This window comes from Syngnathus leptorhynchus, chromosome 22 (assembly GCF_054491065.1).
Source record: "Syngnathus leptorhynchus isolate UIUO chromosome 22, UIUO_Slep, whole genome shotgun sequence".
Lineage (NCBI taxonomy): Eukaryota > Metazoa > Chordata > Actinopteri > Syngnathiformes > Syngnathidae > Syngnathus > Syngnathus leptorhynchus.
In genome coordinates, this window is record NC_141216.1 from 2,189,013 (window position 1) to 2,211,554 (window position 22,542).

At 46.3% G+C, this 22,542-nt stretch overlaps 2 protein-coding genes across 5 annotated transcripts; both read right to left on the minus strand.

The window, feature by feature from the left end:
• Positions 1-937: 937 nt before the first annotated feature.
• adam12a (ADAM metallopeptidase domain 12a) lies at positions 938-14,853 on the minus strand. Of its 3 annotated transcripts, XM_085903259.1 has the most exons (23): positions 14,622-14,853; positions 12,160-12,248; positions 12,021-12,094; positions 9,917-9,995; positions 9,333-9,412; positions 9,091-9,277; positions 7,608-7,673; positions 7,486-7,557; positions 7,259-7,428; positions 7,101-7,185; positions 6,744-6,892; positions 5,459-5,636; positions 5,282-5,371; positions 5,026-5,221; positions 4,846-4,954; positions 4,521-4,719; positions 4,381-4,458; positions 4,196-4,304; positions 3,985-4,120; positions 3,803-3,920; positions 3,186-3,374; positions 1,655-1,755; positions 938-1,449 (listed from the first exon to the last, which is right to left on the minus strand). In XM_085903259.1, exons 1-23 carry the CDS (start codon positions 14,695-14,697, stop codon positions 1,380-1,382), a joined length of 2,700 nt encoding a protein of 899 aa, XP_085759385.1. In that variant the 5' UTR covers positions 14,698-14,853; the 3' UTR covers positions 938-1,379. The 3 variants fall into 3 exon arrangements, with proteins under 3 accessions (XP_085759385.1, XP_085759388.1, XP_085759387.1); XM_085903262.1 differs by lacking the exons at positions 12,021-12,094; positions 12,160-12,248; positions 14,622-14,853 and adding an exon at positions 10,393-10,527; XM_085903261.1 differs by lacking the exons at positions 12,021-12,094; positions 12,160-12,248; positions 14,622-14,853 and adding an exon at positions 10,393-10,527 and having other exon boundaries at positions 9,333-9,461.
• Positions 14,854-15,164: 311 nt separating this feature from the next.
• Positions 15,165-21,033, minus strand: c22h10orf90 (chromosome 22 C10orf90 homolog). Of its 2 annotated transcripts, none has more exons than XM_085904191.1 (11): positions 20,548-21,033; positions 20,362-20,428; positions 19,323-19,393; positions 18,791-18,998; positions 18,122-18,715; positions 17,463-17,609; positions 17,209-17,324; positions 16,640-16,787; positions 16,372-16,420; positions 16,192-16,285; positions 15,165-15,834 (listed from the first exon to the last, which is right to left on the minus strand). In XM_085904191.1, exons 1-11 carry the CDS (start codon positions 21,031-21,033, stop codon positions 15,796-15,798), a joined length of 2,019 nt encoding a protein of 672 aa, XP_085760317.1. In that variant the 3' UTR covers positions 15,165-15,795. The 2 variants fall into 2 exon arrangements, with proteins under 2 accessions (XP_085760317.1, XP_085760318.1); XM_085904192.1 differs by having other exon boundaries at positions 17,209-17,330.
• Between the last annotated feature and the right edge of the window lie 1,509 nt (positions 21,034-22,542).

The window sequence follows — 22,542 nt, forward strand, 5'->3', positions numbered from 1 at the left end:
CAATCTTAGGAGTCAATGGTCTTAACCCCTAGACCATTGCTTGATGATTTGCTGGTATTATCGCAAATCTTGAAGCTATCTACGGGAAAGGTTCAGAGTAACATTCAATTACAAACATTTGACTCAGATGAGTAAGATCTCGATTGGCCGAAAGGTTAATGCTTTTCCCTTGAGTTTGGGAGAGGCGGGTTCGAATCTTATGTGTCTTATCTTATGTCATTTGAAAAAGCTGCAAAGAGCGAGTCTCGAACCCGAGGCTGCTGGACACCAACCCAAGTCATAAACCATTCAGAGATTTTAGCGTTGAAAATTTCCGAGTTTTCTTTTGTATTCATAGTATATGTGTCACGAAATGGATAACTTTACTAAATCACCCAACTTATTCAGAACACTCAATGTTGTAGTAGATAAAGTTTTTGCCTTATGTTCGGGAGGACCGAGTTCGAGTCTCACACTTTTCAGACTTTAGCTTAAAGTCTGCTTTGTCCGGGGCTCGAACCCAGGTCTCCCGAACACCGGGTAAAGTCAAAATCCACTTTGCCATTTTGGCAGCGAATCTCGAGCTTTTTTTTGGAAAGTGTACTCTACAATGTCAACTTGCATAGAAAAAATTACCAGTGCTTGACAGATCACTCAATGGTGAAGTGGATAAAGCTTTTGCCTCATGCACGGGAAGTTTAAATACCGCCAAATAAATCCGACATTTGAGTTTCTGGATAGGTCCATTCCGTGGAATAGTGCACCAAAAAAATGACTAGACACAAAGAAAAGGACACTTTGGACAGTCTTTACTGCACATGGAATGTATCAAACATTTGGCTTGGAAAAACATGTGTTCACCTGGAACACACACGTGCGCGCGTGCATGCACACTGATATATATATATACATTTTTGTTGTTGTTGTTGAAAAAAGCAAAAAGTAGTAAAAAATAGTGCATGGACACAGCCTAAATTGTATCAAAAGTAACAAGTTCAGTCCCATTTTAGACATTGTTGTTGTTGTTTTTTTGTCGTTTGTTTGATATTTCACCAACAAAACAATTTTGACTGTCAACACACACTCCAAATGACTAAACTGGAAAAAGTCGAGGTTGCTCACAGGTTAGCTAGCGCTCATGACAATCACCTTTTTCTTTTCTTTTTTAAACATAAATGAGAGAAGACAAGACAACAAACACGGCTGTAACTCTTGGCTCTTAATATAAAACAAACAAAAGTGTCAGGCACAGTGCACTGCGTGGCAACAAATAAATAGGGATCAGACAGATAAATAGTTCATTTGCGTGTACCTGAACTTTTAGCACCAAGGTGTGCCAGGGCCGCTGTTTTGAAGGCGGTCCTAAGTGCAAACAAATTCACCGCCGCCGCTCGAGGTCATCATCTGCTGTACTTGACGTTGGCCACCACGCGAGGCTTGGGTAGCGTGGCAGGCTGCTTGGCCACACTTCTGACAAAAACACAAATAGAAGGAAATCATATTTGTAATTGCCTATAGATGCCACAAGATGACGGGTGCCAAAGAACTTGTTTTCTATTCTATGCAATCTGCCATAGCCCAGGGGCCTGGTGATATTATAAAATATACTTTTTCATGCGGTGATTCATTATTGTGTTTAAATGTATGAAGTGGAATATGTTTTCAGTGAACGCACTTTGCCGGGTGTGGGCGCCTGGGTCTGGGTCCAAGTGCAGGATGAGAGGTCCGGGGGTCTGCAGGTAGGGGCTTCTGAGGTGGGCCAGGCCGCTCTACTTCCTGACGCAAGGGGAAAACAAACAAACAAAAGGATGACATAACATTTAAAACCATAAACTTGATAGAAGAAAACGTGTGCTAATAGTGCTTCTTATTCTTATATAATTATGTATAATGTTATATTTCTAGTTTTCAGTCATTAATGAACAAATTAATCTATTAATTAAATCTTGAATTAATTTCAAAGTAGTTTTATTTTTTTTTATTTTTCTACGTGAGGATAAGTGGTTCGTATAATGGATAATATGTGTTTAAGTGTTTATTTAAACAGATAAATAGTTTATTTACTTTGGATGGAAAGGAGAAGAAAGTATAAAATACAGTATAAATTACAATTACATTTTAAATATAAATATATAAAATGTAAATTTTATGATCAAAGAAAATTTGTGCTTCGTAAATCCTGTACAATGTATTCCGTGTGTTTCCGAAAAAAAAAGTGGCACTTAAAACGCTCCCTCCATAGACTTAATGACAAAGAGCGCCCTCCTGTGGAATCGTCCTGGTATTGTTTCTTCCCCTTTGCACTCTATAGTTAACAAGTCTATGGAGGGATCGTTTTTATCAATAATAATAATAGTGATAATAATAATCATCATCATCAATAATATAGTTTTTAATATATATATATGTATATATGTATATATATATATATATATATATATATATATATATTTTATACTTGCTTCTCTTTTCCACCCAAAATAAATTAATAGTAAACATTTAAACACATACATTATACATTATATGAACCACTTAATAATAATAATCATCATCATCATCAATAATATAGTTTTATATATATATATGTATATATATATGTATATATATATATATATGTATATATATAATTGATTATATTATTATTATTATTATTATTATTATTATCATTATTATTATTATTATTATTGCTATTGTTATTATTAATAAAAACGATCCCTCGATAGACTTGTTAACTATAGAGTGCAAAGGGGAAACAATACCAGAACGATTCCACAGGAGGGCGCTCTTTGTCATTAAGTCTATGGAGGGAGTGTTTTAAGTGCCACTTTTTTTTTCGGAAACACACGGAATACATTGTCCAGGATTTACGAAGCACACACTTCCTTCGATCATAAAGGTTATATTTTATACATTTATATTTAAAATGTAATTATAATTTATACTTTATTTTATACTTCCTTCTCTTTTTCCACACAAAATAAATTAATAGTAAACATTTAAACACATACATTATACATATGAACCACTCATTCTCACGTACAAAATAATAATAAAAAATAAATATACTTTAAAATTATTTTAAGACTTAATTAATTAATTAATTTCTTCATTAATGACCGAAAATTAGAAATATAACCTGAAATACTGTAATTCATTGTATTTTTTGACAACTTAGTGAGCGGCACATTTCTTTTTTGAATGCTCACCGTCTTGCAGACCGTGCTTCTCGCCACCGCCACGTGAACGTGAGGATGAAGATGAGGAGCGGGCGGTGGCGGCGTCGGGCCCAAGGATACACTCAGCGTGAACGGCTGGTACTGGGGCAAGCGGTGCAGGCTGTGCGACGGGTATGGCGGCGGTGGCGGGAGCTGCGCCTGTGGCCCCCTGTGAGGGGGCTGTGGTGAAGATGGAGAATTGTCAACATCCAGGTAAGAAGAACCCATGGCAAAAACATGGTGTTAAGTTTGGGACAGGCTGGGAGCAGTCATCGTCATGTGAGGTGACCCACAGCAAAAGAGGCAGAGCCAAGCCAAAACATGAGCTCTTGGTGTTTGGACCAGATGTTGGAAGAGTACATATGAGCTCATGTGGCCACCCCCCCACGACCACCGGAGGAAGAGGAGAATGACCTCACCTGCACCGCACTCCACTTCAAACATCCCCGGGAAAACCTCCATGATGAGAACCACATGATACAAACTCGACTAATGCGCAGCAGCTGGATGAGGGAATAATGTGTGTATGTCGATGTGGGGGTGAGGCATGTCCCGCCATGTGATGACATCATCACCATCAAAGTTTGCCAAACGGGGATTCAGTGTACCTTGAAGATGGTGGCGCTGTGGGGTAAAGGCGGTGCCGGTCGAGATGGGGACGGCGCACCCGTCGGCTGATCCCGCTTGGGAGTGGATGCCGCCGCACCCGTTGAGGCCTTTACAGATCTAAAGAAAATACATAAAGGGGGTCAACTACAAGAGGACACACAATTAGCTTTACAAAATATACCTGAGCTTGTCGGTTGGGTCTTTCTTGGTGCTGGAGAGCACCCACCGAAGACTTTTCCGCTTGATGCACACCACCACTGCGGCGCCCACCAAGGAGAGCAGCAACGCCAGGACACCCACCATCACACGGACGCCATCTGTCACCCCAAATAAGCCATGAATCAGATTTGGAGTCAGCAAACTGAGATAAGCGGGACCTTTGATGAGTTTACCCGCCAGTCGGACGGGACCGCTGTCCAAGCTACCGCCGAAACCGGACGTGTCGCAGAAAGGTGGCGCGCGGTGCGCCTCGCAGTGACAGTTCTTGTTGTTGTTGCACACCTGACAAAAAAGGACAAGGTTTATTCCCAAAATCTGATGATGAATGGATGTAGGGCTGACGCTATTGTGCACTCACCCCTTGCCCGTTACACTTGGCGGCACACTCGTGCACGCCGAAAAGGCTGACGTTCTGGCATCGGCGGTTGAGGCACATCTGAAAAAGAACCCCGAGGTGATCCCTCGAAACAACAAAATGAACCGTCAATGTTTTCTCACCATTCCTCCGCCACACTTGGTCCCTGTCAGCACCAGGCCCGGGTCTGGCATGTCGTCGCCCAAGTAGACGTGCGTGCCGCGGCACAGGATCCGGCCGCCGTCTTGCAAGGGGATGTTGGTTTCTATGGAGACGGCGTTGGTGCCAATGACGGGGCGGTTGGCGCCCCCTTGGCACTGGATTTTACCACATTGGGCGTCCCTGTGAAAGCGGACACAAGATTAGGGACACCCGCAGAAGCCATTGAGATGGAGTCGGACACTTTAGAGAGCCACGTTGTTGTGGTGCGAAAGCATAAGGACGTAACAGGACCCCCCCCCCCTTTACCGTGCGTCACATTTGGCAAAGGACCCTTTAGCGTCTTTGCCACAGTTGCCGTAGGGATCGCCCGCCGAGTTGACTCTCTCAAAGCAGATGCCGGGCGCGGCCTTGGCACCTGCAACGGCGAAAAGTCATTCCCGGCGGAGCGGGGGGTGCGCTCTCCCCCCTCCCCCCTTCTGCCCTTACCTCGCCCCCACAGCGTCACGCACTGCTGCTCGTGCGTCTGGCACACGCCGTTGTAGCAGTAGCCGTCAGCGCCGCTGCAGGCGTGCCCGTCGTGCAGGTAGACATTGGCGGGGCAGTGGGGGTTGACGCCCGTGCAGAACTCGGGCAGGTCGCACGAGTTGCCCGACTCGCGGCACGGCGTTCCCGCCGGCTTCAGCTGCCAAGGACGAGCAGGTGAGCTTTTGGCGGCGGAGGCGGGCGGAGCGGAGCGCCGTACCTGGCAATCGTGGCAGCACTGGCCGTGGGCGCACACGGCGTGGCCCTTCAGGGTGCACGTGGTGGCGTTGCAGCACGGATTCACGCATTCCTGCCCACACAACATATTCCCGCTTTGTATTGTAGATCCAGTTTCCATTGTGCTGCAAAATATTACAAATCAAACAGAATTGTAAACCTCGAGTTCGCCGCAGTCACACTCCTCGCCCTCCTCCACGTAGCCGTTGCCGCACTTCTGCCCGCCGTAGAGCACCTTGACCTCGGGCATGTTGAAGAGACACATGCCCACGCCTTTGTCCAAGCTGGCCAGCAGATCCTTCTTGCTGCAGCTGCTGAACACGGTAGGAAACGGATACCTGTGCACAGGCGCAAAAGTCTACACACCCCTGTCTTTTTGTCACACTGTACAATTCAATTGAAATATTTTAGAGAAGGGAAGTCAAAATAGATGAGTTGCTCACATTCTTTGTCATACTAGCATGACTACTAAATATGAAATGCATGCATGAGGGAGTGTTTATAATTTTGTTTCTGGATGAGCTAGCGCGTCCACGCCTGTTTCATAGTTTTGTATTGACCTCCTCCTCAAATGACATATGTGCGATGCTATCAACAGATAAAGAAGTAAACACAAAAGGCGGCCCCCTCATGTTCCAGCTGAGCTGAGGCACACCCGAAAGTTCAAACCCAGCGTCGCATTCGATCACCCTTTAAATATTCCGACAAAAAAGCTGAAAAGTAGTCAGATGATCATAAAGCATCCATGTTAATTAGAGGCCGAGAAAAAAGAACCTGTGACTATGTGGGGGTTCTCCGTAGTGCAGCAGATGAGCAAAACTCAAACCATGACAATAGCCTGAGCATTAATCCTCGCGGCCTTTTCAAAACATTCAAATGCAAGAGGGGGATGCAAATGTCACCAACAAAAGATAGAAGAGTTGCGCCTTTGAATACACCAGTGCCTTAATCCCGGATTTAAAAAGCGCACACTGCCACGTGAAGCAATAAGGATTATTTGCGCTGCGAATAAACGTCACGTCTTATTTGGACCTGATTAATATTTCTATGTTTAGCACGTCGTCGTATTCCAGAGCTGATGCGCAAACAACAACGCTGGCTTGGGATATTCAAAAAGAGGCCGACTTGGGAGAAAAGTGCAGAAGGAAACGCTTTGCGAGGGTGCTTAAGTATTTATCAGTCGCCACTGAGAGATTTTTTTTCCGACATTAAACTTGCATGTGTGTCAAAGAATAGCGACTGGCTGAGAGTAAAGCGAGAGTGGCCGGCCTGGGAACAAGAGACAACTCTTTTGTTTAATCTACCAAGAATGACAAAAAGATGTATTCATATTTCATTCCCCAAAAAATTTATCTTGAAGGGTTAGTTTGACTCAAAAACACCAGTTTGTGAGCAAAAAGCAGAGAAAATGAGCTTTAAAAACTGGATTACAAATGACTGCTCACCCAGTGGAAGGAGTCATGATGCAACCGCCGCGCTCCGCCGTTACACGGCAACCGCAGCCCCGCTCGGGCGTATCGTGGTTCATGCCGAAGTTGTGGCCCAGCTCGTGGGCCAGCGTGACGGCCGCACCCAGGGGGTTGTCGGAATGATCCTGAAAAGGGAGGCGGAGCTTCAGATGGGCTAGCAGAAATGAGCACACGTTTGGATATCTTCAACCAGATGTATTGTACGGTTCTCCAGGTGAGCCTAATAAATGCGTGTCATCAATTTGTGCCATCTGGGATGTGGAGAAACATCTGGACGTGGATTAAAAACCAAGCTAATGATAGGTTATGGTTTACATCGGAAACGTGACGTACCATGACGATACCTCCGGACTGCTCGGCCGTGCACATGCTCATGATGGGCGCCATGCCGATGGTGGTGCCTTGGAAGTACACCCCGCTGAGGAAGGAGAGCATCATTAGCCACGATTATTTGAGGTTGGAGTCATTCCATATCCAAAGTCGAATGGGACCTGATGAGCTGGGCGTTGTCGTGGTCCTTGCGAGGCAGCAGCTTGACTTTCCTCCAGTCCAGGAACTCATGCAGGGTGGTGAAGGGGTCCTGCGTGACGGGACACTTGTCCATGTCGCTCCAGACCTCCAGCCCCACCAGGGCCACGCGGATGTTCAAGGCCCTGTAGAACTGATCCAGAAGCGCTTAGTCACCAATCACCAGAATCCGCGCCGATCGGACGCTCACCTTGTCCACGTAATTGGCAATCTCGGCCAGACGCTGCTTGACTTTCTCCACGTCCTTGCCTTGCTTCTGAAACTGAGGCCGAGCGTCTGGGATGGAAAGGAAATTGGCGACGGCGCGCTTACCTCCCGGTTGTCGGCCACGATGATCAGCTCCACGTACTTGGTGGTGCTCTGGATGTGCCGCTTGTGCTGCAATAGGGCAAATTAGGTGATGACACAACGGTGTGGCCTGCTTCTGATTGCCAGAGCATTGCGGAGCTCTTCCAACCTGAGCTTCTTATCAGAAGCTTTCCTGCATGATCCACGGCTGGCAACCTCGCGGTCGCGACGTGTGGAACTTCTGAACCCAAATCCCACAGCTGTTGTTCCAATAACATGGGAAAACAACATATTGCCTTCCCTCAAGTCCCGTCGGAATGGGCCTTCTTCCATTTTCATGAGATGAAGGTCTTTTTTGACAACTTTTTACCGCAGGGACCGTTTGCGCCTCAGAGCGTTAATGCTCCGATAAAACGGAAATAACAGCAAAGACGTCCGTGTAGCATCACCTTTCATGAGCGATTCGGGATGAGTGTTCTCTTGCCAGCCCCCCCCCCCCCCCTGTCTTCCAGGACGGCGCTTATCTCAGCCGCCTCAAGCAGCCTCAGCGCTGCTTATCAAAGAAGTCCCACGGCTTATCAAAAACACCCGTGTGGACGCATTGAGTTGCATTGCTCTCGGGCAAAACCACTTGTCTTTTTATCCGCCCTTTGTGTGTGTGTGTGTTATGCTTAGTAGAAACTTTTCATACTGTACAAAGCTTGCAAGGAGCAAACTCAAATGTACGGAGTCCTCCTTGGCAGTAGTTGGCGCTATAGAGCATCATCTGCATTCCCAAATTGTGTTTTGCAATGATTTGTGAATACATGCGATCTTAATTGACCTCTTCAAGTCAGTCAGGACAAAAGTCCAATTCTTGGATTCCCAAAGGAAAATAATCACATTTGTTGTTAGCTCATTGTTAACGCCTGCGCTTAATCATCGTCGAGCAATTATTGGAATATGCCGTAACAATAAAGGGAGAATTGTGCAAGAGCGTTTTGAAGTGCCACATGTTTGGCGTTGGTCCCGACAAACATGCACGCATCCAAGGGAATGATTTACAAGAGATGGAAATCACAATTGGGGGGGTGGAAAGTCCCCGACGTGCATGATGCGTAGATCGGAATGGTAAGCGTTTCCTGCCTGTGGCCATTGATTACGCCCAGCGTGGAGTCCCGATCTCTAAAAGAGGTCGCGTGAGGTGGGCGAGCTAAAAGCAGATGCGTGCGCCGTTGTTTAGCACCTTTACCGGAGCTTTTTTCGTCTGCCAGCCCGCCATAACACTAATGGCCGCCATTAGACCCATCGGAAGGGCCGGTTGAATAATTCAAACAAGCGGCGCTGGGATAGAAATATAAAAAGACAGTCTCACGAATAATTTGCGGTATCTACCATGCAGATTTGCGACGGGGTCAAATTCAGGCGAGGTGTCGTTCTTTCACGTCGCACACAAATTGTAAAAGGCCAAAATGAGCCACTGCAGCAAAGTGGAGACTGCGGAGCGTAACATTTCAGAAATCCTCACCCTGGTGCTGAAGGATTTGAACGGGTCGCCGTCCGGCAGAGCGACCGGTTCCGACTTGTTGGACAGATGCCCGCAGTTGCCGGTGGTAAAGTGGAGGTGTTGCGTCGAGTAGATCCAGTGAGTGCCGTGGGTGCCGTGGGGCGCTGGCTCCACCATGTACGATCTGCCGTCCACGGATATCAACCCCCTGCACACATTTTGTGTCACCCACTCCGCTAATCCCGAAAGAACGGCAGACTCACTTGAGTGTGGAGTTGCAGGTGCTCAGGCTGACGTCCGAGTCCGGATGGCGCTCCACCTCGCCGTGGTAGTAGCAGTGAGCCTTCATCAAGTAGAAAACAGAACCAGACTTCAAACTCCAAATTCAAGGCCTAGAGTGATGTGCAGTGACGTTCAGGATTTGAAATGAAAAGCTGGGCATGCGTGTTTTAAGGAGAACAAGACCATGCGGTGAATATTTCATCTCTTTTGACTTTTCAGGCACACTTAGTCTGCAATTTGACACTTCCATTTTACCTAATGCTTTTTTATGCATATATCCATTATAAATGAGTTAAGTCCCCTCCCAAAAAAACTGCCAGTCGCTTCTCTAACATCATCGGACTCATCAAATATTAATGTTGTTAAAAAAAAAACGGTGTCTTTCTAAATACACACTATAATAATGAATAAATATATATAGAAGTGTGAAATAATTAAAAAGAAATATATATATACATAATAAATACAACTTAATTCTCATAAGATTCCAACTTTTCTTTTCAGTGTGGCTCGAATCGTTGTGCGCAAGTTAATCTAAACATAACAGGAATCAAAAGTTACATACCAGCGAGTTGAGCGACCCTGTGACTGCGGTGCCGTCACGAAGGTAATGAGTTTCTTTGTAGTCGCTAGTAAACAGACCCCTAGAATGAAAACCAAAGACAACAAATGATTAGCGATGACCTTGAGGGGCACCCGCAAAAAAAAAATCAATCGCGCTGTGGGGCCCGCGAGGAAGATATCTTAAGATGCCTTTTAAGAGGCACCGCCGCTTCAAGGATACGTAAATTGAAACAGAGCAACAAAAAGCATTTCACCATCAATAAAGTGACCCCGAGGTGAGTCAGGGATGCATTTACACTTTCATAATCTTGACAACGCCGCAAATCAACACGATAAATGGAACCGGCGGGTCCCGTTTTTCATTGTTTTGGGGAAAAAGCCGAGCACGCATTTGGGCAATGTGATGCTAGACACAATAGCACCAAAAACAATAAAAATATATAACACATTGTCAGCAGATTGAAGAGTTCAAATTACTTGAGACGCTTTTGATCTATTGGATGGGGGAAAACAACAGCAACGGAAAGCGAAAACAACTAAGACGAAGGGGGGGAGACTAACAAAAGTTTTGCAACGGGAGTGAGGACAAAGACTCAACACGTTTGACGTCCAGGAATTAGTCAGGTCCCTTCCTGGCAATTTGTCATCCGCTTTGATAAGCAGACCAGACAAAATGGCGTAATCCCTCAGCGCTGCCGACTGTTAATTGACCTTTTTTTGTTCACCGACACCTCGGCAGCCATTACTCTTGTTCCGAACTCCATCGTTTCTTTGGCCGCGTGTCTCATTTGTTCCAGACGGCGCAAAGCCCGACGACTTCTTGACTACATTTTCCGAGGTAATTGTGACAAATGTGAGGGGCATCAAGTGCATAAAAGTTTCGGCGCAGATCAAATGGAAATATGCGGAGCGGATGAAATCATTTAAAGAGTTATGTGACCCGTAAAAGCTAATCTTGGAAGGCCAATTAGCGCAATAAAAGCCGTCAGAGAGATTCACGAGGCAATGTGCTTTTAATAATACTTGTGGAAAAAAGTTGTGAATGGTTTCACATAGAAGGAAAAAATACTGGGCCGGGACTGAATAATTTTTCCAGAAGAGCGGGAAGCGATCCAGTCCCGCTGGCTGCGATGTGTCTGACATTAGTGCCAAGTGGAGCAGACAATTCCCAGCGATTACTCTGATCCCAACACTTCACTCCCAACACTGCCTAGACAGGTTCATCTCTTTTTGCACTCCCAAAGTCAGAAGAAGCCACGTCTGCTCAGGAATTGTGACTCACAAGCTAATACGGTAATAATTATTTGAAAGCTAATCATTTGAAAAAGCCGAAACGTTTGGGACAACTCGTCGCGGCGGCTCCATTTATTACGACGGCCTAGTTATCATTCTTAACACCCGCCCGGCGTGGAGACGAGGCGAGACGCTCGGACGCGATAGCCATTAGCATCGGAGGCTACGCAATCATCGCGGTGACACTCGGCCTCGAGATTGATGCGACCGAGCTCAGGCGTGCCCCTGGAAATCAATTAAGTGTCATCTCTGTGCAGCGTCTGCAGGACAGATGAGTCGAGGGATCCCAATTACAGGCCGGGCGGTGATGAATACCTCCCCCTCGACAAAAGGATTAAACAATTCTAATGGGGAGGGGAAGGCGACGACACCCCGAGATGATTTAGCGAGATATTCACACACGCGCGCAGGTCTGCGCATTCTCGAGTTTCTCAATCGGCTGCTTATGCGCACACAACCAAGTCCATTCATCTGGTTTAATTGCAAAAGCAGGCCAAGCGTTCGGGGCAACGACTCTGACCTTGTAGAACGAGCTTGACTTACTGGACTGTGCCGAGTCATCAAGTTTGACTGTTGAACTCTGGCTACGTCTAGCAAAACGTCATGTTTGCCGTTTGTTCCGCGAGGCCCGGCGTGAACCTGCTGCGCTGACTTTATTATGAGCTCGTCTGGTACGCCGGCGGCTCGGCTCTGTGCCGCTGATAAAGTCCAGATGTCCAAACACAGACAACATCGGCAGTTGGGGGATTGTTGAATGAAAGCAGAGGACTTGTTTTCTTGTTTCGGAATAAAGGCCGGAGGGTGTAACTTACTGGTTTTTGCGCAGCGTCAAACGCAGCTGTCGACCTTCCGCCTCGATCCGCAGCTTCAGCGACGTCGGGTGACTCTGCCGAGCGACGCCAATACGATTAGTTGAAGGAGGCGGCCATTTTAGGATGCGGCGTGCCTCACCTGAGATTGCAGCAGGTGCATCGCTTTCCACTCTTGTCCGACCAGCTGAAGCGGTACCGTAGTCCCGTAGCCTTGACCGGCCCGACTCCCTGTTAAGAAAAAAAAGCCAGTTTGGCTTCCATGAGATAGAAACCGAGACGGGATAACGGACAGTAGGATGTTTTGCAGCATCGTCCAGGATGCGTTTCAGGGATTAGTTTTGTTCCTAACAGGATTTTCGCTCTCTCTTTTGACATGTGCATAGTAACAGCTGATAGGCTTAAATTGGTCGATGGTTTTACGCAAACTGTCGGCGTGTTTCTAAGAAGGCACACATAGTCTGACTGAAGCGAAAAGCGAAGTCCGCGGTAATCAGCGGTAATCAGCTCCCTCGCTGTCTGAAAAAGTTCCAAAGAGCAGCGGGGGTCCGTCGGCGGCCGACATGCCAAATCGACCATTTGCTCACCCGTCGTGTTCCAAGTATAACATTCTGTCGAAAACCCCGGGGGGGCAGGGGGGGTTCCGCCACAGCCGGCTAGACTTTTGACGTGTAACTTGGCTCGGCTCTCTTGATGTGGGATTTATCCTCAGCTGACGAGTTGGAGAGAAGAACGGAACAAGCAATCTTCTTCCAACTTTGGGGGATGATTCAAGTTTTTTTTTTTTAAGATTCTCATTACCAAGAATCACGTTCGTTTGAATGGGATCTGATTCGAAACGTAGAAGGTAAATCGAGTCAAGGGTCTTACGGTCTGCTGTCATTTTTTTTTTTTTTCTCCGTCCTTAATAAACCGCCCCGGCTCAGCAATGTCGACATGCACGGCACAATTTGCTCTCCCCGTTTTCCCATCTCCCATGACTCACACCGCTTAATTGCTGAGTCTGCTTTTTATCCAGCATTAATAACTCCCCAGCTGAGCTTTGTTCAGCGGGAGAAAACAAAAAACACCTCCTGCTCTCTGTGGAGTTCATCATGCTGCTCCCCCACCTCGGCCATCATTAGTGGTGGAGAAGGTTGGTGTCAACACAAAGGAAGATTTCGACAAGTCTTCAAAGTTTCCTGAGTGGCAAAAACACTTAGCGTGTTCATTTGTTCTCCTGCCGCATAAAAAAATAAACACAGGAGGAACTCCAGGTTTTATTTACACGCTCAATAAAATAAGCGGGCAAATAGAGTCAGGCTCTCCGCATGATAAGCTTCCTTTATTGTACACAAAGACACCTTGTTCTGGTTTGTATTAGCAAAATAAATCAGCACTAGTTGGTGGACCGAAATTTTAGTGGTGTGAACGTTTGGTCGGCACACACTGGTTGCTTGTGCCAGGTCACCAAGTTGGCGTAACTAATTCGCGTTTTGGCTAATCTAAAACAGTCACATTGAATTAGTAAGCGCTGAAAGCAAAACACTTCATATTCGTTTCTGAGAAATCAATCCAAATGCGATTTGGTGTTGTCTTGTTTTCGCCCTGCAACAATGGAAGCTTGTGTGCAATAATTAATTGCGGTGGAAAATAAACGGGGAGGGGCGGAGGCAATTGGAGTTGATTGTTTTTGCCTGCGAAGGACGTTTATGAAAGAGGATCATCCATCAAGCTACTCTTTCAATTAGCATCATTTGTTAGCGCCGTGACATGCTTGTCAATCACAGGCGAGCACTCTCAATTCAGCTTGCCTGATTTTCAAACCTGAACTTCAGAACTGTGAGCCCATGTTGCCAAAGTTGCGTCTGGGAAATTTTCCTGGATTGCAGAAAGCCTCCTCGTTCATCATTCTGGGGTTGGCCTTCTTTCTTTCTGTTGTCTCAACTCACCATTGAGCCAGTTTCAACTCATCACTATTCCCTGATTTGTTCCATATGCGCTTTATTCCCTCCTTGAGGTTCCCCTCCCTCCATCAAACGCATTCCTACTTTTCAAAGACATTTTCTTTTCAAGAATCGGACAGATTCTCAACACCCTCAAATGTGACATTGGCGTGTGTCCTTGTACGCCTTTTTTTTTTCTGTCTGTAATTAGGGCCACTTTGTTGATGTGGCCGTCATATCCCATTTCAGGCTCCACGCGGGGGGCCGCCGCCTCATCAAGTGCACATTGAGGGAGTCAACCGAGCACCACATGCATGGTGTCATTTCATTGCTGGTTGGTTTTTATGTGAGCTGGTCACTCATCTGTTAGGCAAAATGTTAGTTAAATTATTTTACTATTACTCTTTTATTAGTTCGTCATTGTGAACATTTTTTCCTTGCTGCTTTCTGATAATTATCCCCAATATTATAATGAGTTACTATTGAACTTTGAGTTCCTATTAATATTCTATAGGTTACATAAAATATGCCATTTATTGTTTCTATTGTGTTCCAGAGTAGTACAATGCCGAGAATTTATTTCCATTTCCATGCATAGACGAAAATGCACACGCGACTATCGGACATTCTTTGCATGGTTAACGCGTGCGCGCGCATTCCATCTGGCCGTGCGTCTTACCTCCCGTAGGCTGATGCGCGCTCACGCACACACACGCCAGAAGTGCCGTCCAAAGCCCTAAGTTTCCGCCGGCCATGGCGCTGCCCCCGCGCGGATCAGTGCGGCCGAAGCGTCACCTTCATCCTCAGCATCCTCATCACCACCATCAGCATCATCAGTAGCATCTCGAGCGTCAAATGACGTCGCGAAACGTGATCAAGTTGGAAGGGAAATCCCGTGCACGGTGAGTCGTTTGTAGGGGAGTCCGAGCGGGAAAAAACAAGGTGCGGGTGGAAGGAAGTGAAGACGGAGATTTTGACAGAAGGAAAAGGAAAGGACGCGGAAAGAGGAAAAGAAGCTGCAGCCGCTCAAGTGTTTTGTGAGTGACTGACCATTTGCGTGACGCGTGGTCCTAAAGCCCGCCCCTTTGAAGAATCTTCAAGCATACGTTTGGGCAGAGGTGTTGCCCTAGGAGGAACCCCCCAAAAAAGAGGCCACGTTCTCCAAAAATATCTTTTATTCAGATTTCCATATACAACTTCACTTGCATTGTAAAGTGGCACGTTGACTCTTGGAAATGGGAGGTGGCTTAATGTTGCACTGATGAATCAGAAAAATTGTGTAAAAGCGGATTTTCCACCATTGGTCAAAATTAGAACGGAACCTTGATTCATTTGATGGATATACAGTACAATAGTCTTGTCTGCATGTCATATCTCAGTTGTGCTTCCACATTCATGCACTTTGGCTGAGCTGTGTAATAAAGGGCCAGTGTGCACTGGGACAAAGAGGCCATTCAAGTTGGTCGCTCTTCATTAAAAACGTGGCAACGAGGTCACATTCAGCCATCTTGCCGCCGGCGCCACGTGATGGCCATTTGTCTTGCGCCATGAGCAGTGTGCAACACGTGTGTGTGCTTTTTAATAAGAGAAAGGACATTCATAATATCGTACTTGGGGGTAGTATGATACGAACATGTGGAGATGGGCATAAGCAAGTCAGTCGTTTTCAGACAGCATAAAGAATATGTGCCTGTATCGTTAGTGTCTGCCTATGTGTGTTGCTGCACCGTTTGTGTGCTATAACAGCCACGCGTATGTTTTTCAGTAGCCTGTCTATGGCATTTTGCATATTATTATTATTGTTGTTATTGATATCACTGATACAATACATAGAACTTCCCGTCAGTCGCCATTCAGTTGCTGCTCCTGTGTAGAATCTGATCCAAAAGTTTCTAGAAATGAGGAAAATATGAACATTTTGGAGTAAAATTAGTTATAATCACAAAAAATACGATCGTCCATCCATCCATCCATCCATCCATCCATCCATCCATCCATCCATCCATCCATCCATCCATCCATCCATCCATCCATCCATCCACCCATCCATCCATCCATCCATCCATCCATCCATCCATCCATCCATCCATCCATCCATCCATCCACCCTGTCATTGTTTCAGCAAACAAACAAATGGGCTCGTAGCTTTAAATTCTAGCAAATGTTAGACAACACCACTCTCTAGCGGAAAAAGAAGAAACTACACCAACGTTGCAATGAAAATGATCAAATGTAATATTTTTGGGTACCTTTTTGAAAATTTCCATTCGCTGTCTGTTGGTCAAACAGGCCTCCTTCTTCTTTTTCTCTTCCTCTTTTTGCCTTCTCACATCTGTTATTGGCCTGGTATAAGGATTTGGAAATAATCAACATTCCTCCAATTTAGTATTACCTTCAATAATACATGGCGTACATAAAAAATTACTGACCGATTTGATTTGAGCTCCTTGGCTCCGTCCCTGGATTTGAACAGATTATCTGGAACAAAACATATATATTTCTATACTATATATATTTATGTTTATGTGACAGTAAAAAAATGCAGTAATGGAAATTGTAGTTGTAATACTCCACAATGGCCACAAGACGGCAGTAAACGCATGTATATGAGCTAATAATGTCCAAAATGAACTTTTTTTTTTTCTTTATCATTACAAATCGGACTTTTTACCTTATGGAGGTATTATCTCCTCTTACCGTTGCTGGAGCGGGCCTGTCTTTGGCTGCGAATAGTAGGGCCTCCTGATCTGGAACGCTCCTTCCGCTCCTGGGCCCTCCTGGCCATCTCCTGGACACGCTCCTGCGAGCGAGCGATGAAGCGTGGTCTGGACCTCCGCAGTGCCTCCTGCACATATATCCAAATCATATTTTTCTTCTTGTGAGAAAAAAAACGCTTATAAAAGCTCCTTTCTCGCATGCCAGCTTCACATCGCCCAGGGATATTCCTCACAGAGGAGCTCTATAAATAAGCCAGCCGTGTGTGATTCCATTAACAACCACTGCGAATGAGCAAAACAGCGGCCCATATTTCTATTTGCAGTGTTTTGTTCATTGGGACGACAGCTTCATATTTCTGCTGGACTTTTGATTTAAAAGCTGATAAAACGGTGTAGGAACCGAGCTTTTGTAAGTCCCTCCAGCTCCCACAAGATGGCAGCAAAGAGACGTTTTTGTATTTGATATGGCTTTTGCTTGAGCGTAAAATCACCGTGTTGCTAAAGGTGTCCAAACTACGGCCATTAGTGGCCCAGTATCCATTTTCTCACCTGGAGAGAAACTGAGTGATGTGATTTTTGAAGGTCGGGAATGGTCGGTGCGGGTTGGGCGCGAGACTCATCCCGCTCGGGAACGTCGTCGCTTGCTTTTGTGCATTGTCCCCCGTCTGTCGTTGAGGGAGAGAGAATTATGCCAAAGAAAGCAAAACGGCAGCGCTTGCTCCATTTTCAGGTCATTGTGAGCGAGATCAATGTTTATTTAGGGTGGGAAGTGATTATTACATTAGCGGAGTAAATAATCCCACCTGAATTTCCCTTGGGGGAGGCGGCGGAATCCCCTTCTGAATTGCAGGGCGACGCTTTCTTCATACTCAGTTGCCTTTGAAGTTTGATGTTGGCGATGATGGCGGCCGCATTTCGGGCCAGAACTTCCTCCGGAGACTGGTGAGGCTCTGCAAAGTGAGCCAAGAAAAGAAAATTAAAAAAAAAATCTGAGTTTGTGTGTGAGATTTTCAGCCAACATCAGTTCGTTGGTTCTTCTTCAACACATCAATTTGGTTCTAAACTCATTAAACCTTCCAATTTCATTTTTGTATATTCTCAGTACGTTGAGACTTTTGTCAGCTAATATATCTCGCACTTCACATCATGTGTGTCCTTTATATGAGGCTGCTTTGGGGCCACAGCTGACGGTGCGATGAAAGAATATTTATTCACTGCACATTGCTCTCCCGCTCGCTCCCGCTGCTTCGTTTGCATAATCAAACAGATTTGTTAGTGCGAAGGCATCACGCTGAGTAACATCTTTTCCCGCAAGGACACGAGTGAGGACCTTCTAGTAGCAGATTTGTCAGGGCTGAAATCACAGTGGGTTAAGGAATCTAGGAATCTAAAGCGGCTGTCTTATTAGACCTTGGCAGAGAACATGCAAGAGAAAAAAAAGTGCTGATGCAAAGAAGCGTACCCGGCGTTTGAATGAGGGTGAGACACGGAGTCGAGCTCCATCTGGCGGCAAACGCCCCCTGGTGGTCTTTATTTGGGCTTTCCTCAAAGCTCTTTTGAGGGAGCCCCAAGCTCCATTTCCTGACAGCCGCTCTCTTGGGTTCTTGTTCAGAGAGCTCCGCCGGAGGAGATTTGCCGTTTTGTAGCGAAGACGTCGTTGCGGCTTCTACTGGAGCGAATCCGTTCCCGCTGCGACTTCCCGGACTGTAGCTCTCCTTAAGCTCGGTCACTTTGATAATTGCGGCCTTTCTTCGGGGAGCGGAGCTGACCGTGGTCCTTTGCTCGGTCACTTTAACGATAGTGGCCTTCCTCGGGTTCATGTCGTCGGCGTCCGAGGCGGTGAAGCTGGCCGAGCGGTTGACTTTACGACTGGAGATGGTGATGGATGAGAATCCCACTTTGCTGTGAGGGATGAGAGTGGCGGGCGTGGACGTGGTCTGGATGTGCGACGGTTGCAAGCTGTGGCGTCTGTATGGCTGGAAGGGGGGCGTCGCGGTGGAGGCAGGTGGACTACATAGCGAGGGTTCTTCTACTCTTCTTGGCTGCCTGGGGGGGTCTAAGGACAGAAATAAGAATGAAGACCAATGGACACACAAAGTTTGAAACATTGGCTACATTGGAGGAGAACCACCTTGCTGCACCCAGTCAGGTCGGCTGTACTCGGCAAAAGTTCTCCGCGAGGGCTCTTCTGTTCTGCTTCTTGTAACCAAAGAGGATTCCTCACGTGGGACTGAAGAGCCACTTCCTGACAGCCTGGTACTATTCCAGCCTCTTCTCAGCGCTTTCCAGATTCCAGGCCTTCGCTGCTGGCTGGTAGAGCAGTCCTGCTTGTCCTGAACCTGCAGTTGAGATGAAAACAAGCTTAGGGACGCTGACTTGATGCAGGCGCTATGCTAGCCTGCAGAAAAACCAGCATTAATTACGACTGAGGTCTTGACAGTGTGAGGATTTCTTTTTTTAAAATAGCGGGTCAGTCAGCTGCCTCGCCTCCCTTCAGGGCTCTTTCTGTTTATTTTCAAGTCAGATGACTCTGGACCCGACACAACCGCCGAGGCAGCCAAAGAGCGAGGCCGATGTGACCGAACCCTCGCAGAATGACAATGAGAGGCCAGGAAGCAAAGAGACACAAAAAAAATGAGGACACACACGCACGTGTCACGTACCTGTTTGATGACAGGAGACGACCGATTGGGAGTCTGCCACGTCCTACGCGGACTCCTCTCTGCTTGTCCGTCTACGTCAAAATGTATCAAGGCAAAACAAACGGTCACATGTGCACGTCCTTCTCTGTCTTCGATATACACATGTGTGTTTGGCTCACACTGACCATGTTGACACTGTCAATAAGGGATGATAGCTTTTCAAATCCAGAGATACTGGTGCCGTCGCGGCATAGCAAAAAAATATGAATAATCTGAAAATGTCCGCATTTAACTTCTGGAAGGAGATGGGAGGAAGGGAAAACTCCTCGAGAGCATAGAATTTCCATCTGCTTCTGTTGCCATGGCGACGGTTTGGGGATAGCCCCCGCATCTTTCGCCTCGGCTTTTTGGAGCCGTTCTCATTTCAGCAGGAGACAACTTTTGAAAATGGCAGCACTTTTTTTTTTTTTGCAAGATGTGATCGCAGTAAGAAAAACACAAATAATGTCTTTTCTGAGATGTTACCAGAAGCGAAAGAGCCTCGCCGCGTTCCATCTGACTCACCCGATGTCTCATTTGTGTCTCGGCCACAAAGTAAAATCTGGCCAAAAGGCAGCAAACTAATTTGTGAAAGACTTTTTTTGGGCAACGTTGTCTCATTAGCGTCACATTTATTTGATGCCGCTGTGGTTGCCATTCACCTCACTATTGATCATCTCTGGGCTTCTATCAACGTTGCTTATGTTTCCAACCGCCCAGGATGGATTCGTTTGATTCTGCGGACTCGACAGGGCTGATCGATGAGTGAACAAGAACGGGGTTGAGGGATCAACCCTGGGATAAAAGCGGCCGAGTGAAAGACTGCCATGCTCAAAGATTAGCGGGGGGACGAAGGGGAGGGGGGGGGGGGCTCCAATCAGTTCACATCTCGTCTTATCTTTCCACCGTGAGGTCTCTATCTCTTTTGATCACCTTTTCTCGGCTAATAGAGACTCCTCTCCATCAATCCCGCCGTGTGGCTCGTGTGTGTTAGCTACTTGAGAGCGGGATAAGCACAAACCTTGGTGCAGGCTGACTGTTCCTCGACTCTTCAGAAACGTCGGCGTGATGGGTTGTTTCAGTTTCACCTATAAAGAAATTGAAAATGCAACATCTACAAACTCTCATGCCGTAGCTCCAAACGAGTTGCAAAGTTTTAGAAATCATGCACGGTAAGCACTTTTTCAAAAGACTAAAGATGCATTACCTGGACAGCAGATTGCGGCGAAGCCATTTGTCTTTCGTCCACCGTCATCACTCTCCGTTGAATCGGGAGCCATCCGGTTTTCACCGGCGTGACATAACCGATTTGGGACTGCTCCTTCTTTGGCGTCTGCGAGATATGAACCCTTTCCAGACTCCCCCTGCGTCCCACGGGGACAAAGAACTCACTTTGCAGAGACTCCCGGCTGCCTAGAGAACTTGCCGTAGTGTTGCCGCAGGACGACGACACGCCGCTGAAGGAGGGAGTCCTGTACGGTCTCCGGTTCCCCTCGCTCGCTTCTCCATCGCCTTGCATTCCGTGAAGCCAAGCGTCCATCTGTCTACCCTCGATGGCGCTGTGCGGCCGAGCGTCTCGGCGAGAGACGTAGGAGAAGCTCTCCCCCTTAGAGCTCCGGGTCTCCCAGTGGGACTCGTCGCCGGATCTCCTCCAGCCCATCGGCAGGTGAGCAGCTGGCCTTCGCAGAGTCATCTCAGGTAACCGGGTCTCCGGTTTCAAGCTGCGATGAAAGACTTCTACACCCGAGGCCACCCTTGATCAAGAACACTTGCCCAGAGTGGATGCAACTTTAATTTCTCTTGCGTCCAACTTTAGATGTTTGACGGACATAGTCTTCAATGGACGGACGGGCGCTGTCTCCGGTCAAAGCATGCTGCAGTGTGATGATGCTAAGCCAAACAAAGGAGTCACTGAGCACAAGGGCTGATCATTCAGTACAAGGGAGGGTGATGGGAAGATACAAGAAGGGGGGGGGGCAGTTGGAGGAAAAAGCAAACACTTGATGATTCCACAACAAAGCACAAATTACTTTATTCTTTTTGGTGGATTGTGTTTTCATGGGACATTTGGGGTGCCAGGGATGCCATATGAAGAGAGCGTCTTTGCCAAAATCAACTATAAATGTTAGTTATGCCATGACTTCTGAACAGTTAGATCATTTTCCTTGGAGAATCCCCCCCATTTGGGCCCGTCCCGAGGATCTTGTGATCGGCAGATGACGATGAGGCTCGTTTGCCCGGAGCCTCCGTCCAGACCATGTGACCCTCGCAAAGCGGTCGGAAGAGTCAACGGGGATGCGCATGATGCGACTCAGTTCATGGGCGGGTTTCTTTTCGATGTGTTTTGGGAGCCTCGGTGACATTTTGACACTAGTCAAAAGAGCTGACTGAGCAAATGTTGAAACCTTTTGGACCAAAATGAAATGAAAAAAGTTTTTCATGATGAGCCATAAATGGCCTTTTGTTGCATCAATAACTTTGTAACATAAAATAATATTCCAGTAAAACAGTAATAAATTGCCATTTTCATAGACACATTTTGTGGAGGTGCGTTTTGTAATGACTTTTGGTGGTTTAATACTTTATTGCCTTAATTATTCTCCTCTTGTATATTAACCTCCGTAAAGCTGTTGTCTTGGCATGTTTGCTCTCCTCGCAATAGTGCATAAAGATTGTATATTGTTTTACGAGGGAATAAAAGCAACCCCCCCTAAAAAAACCATTAGCCATCTGGGGTGTGGGCGAGGCGGGAGGTGCATAATTGAGAAGGCCCTCACACAGCATGAGAGGCTAATGTGCGCATAACAATATACTACATAACTGATTGTTGGGAAACTTTCGGATGGAGTAGAAGAATTTGGTACATTTCCGAGTTTTTTTTTATTTAACAATATCTGATTGACAAAAGTCAGGCATATACAAATAATGGTTGGCAATTAGCTGAACAATTAAGGTTAAGGTGACGATTTATTGGGCCTGGTAAACAATTGTTACATAAATTCTGCCTAGTGACAAGTGACCAGGTAAAATATTATAAATCCAAGCGGATCTATTGGTCAATGTTGCTTGCTACAACTACTACTAAATGTGATTTATGAAGTTTTACATGTTTTAATTCTGTAAAATGATCGGGAGATCATCAATTTATTTGAATATAAAACACCGATTTATTACACAGATTGAGTTACATCTCAAATTAATC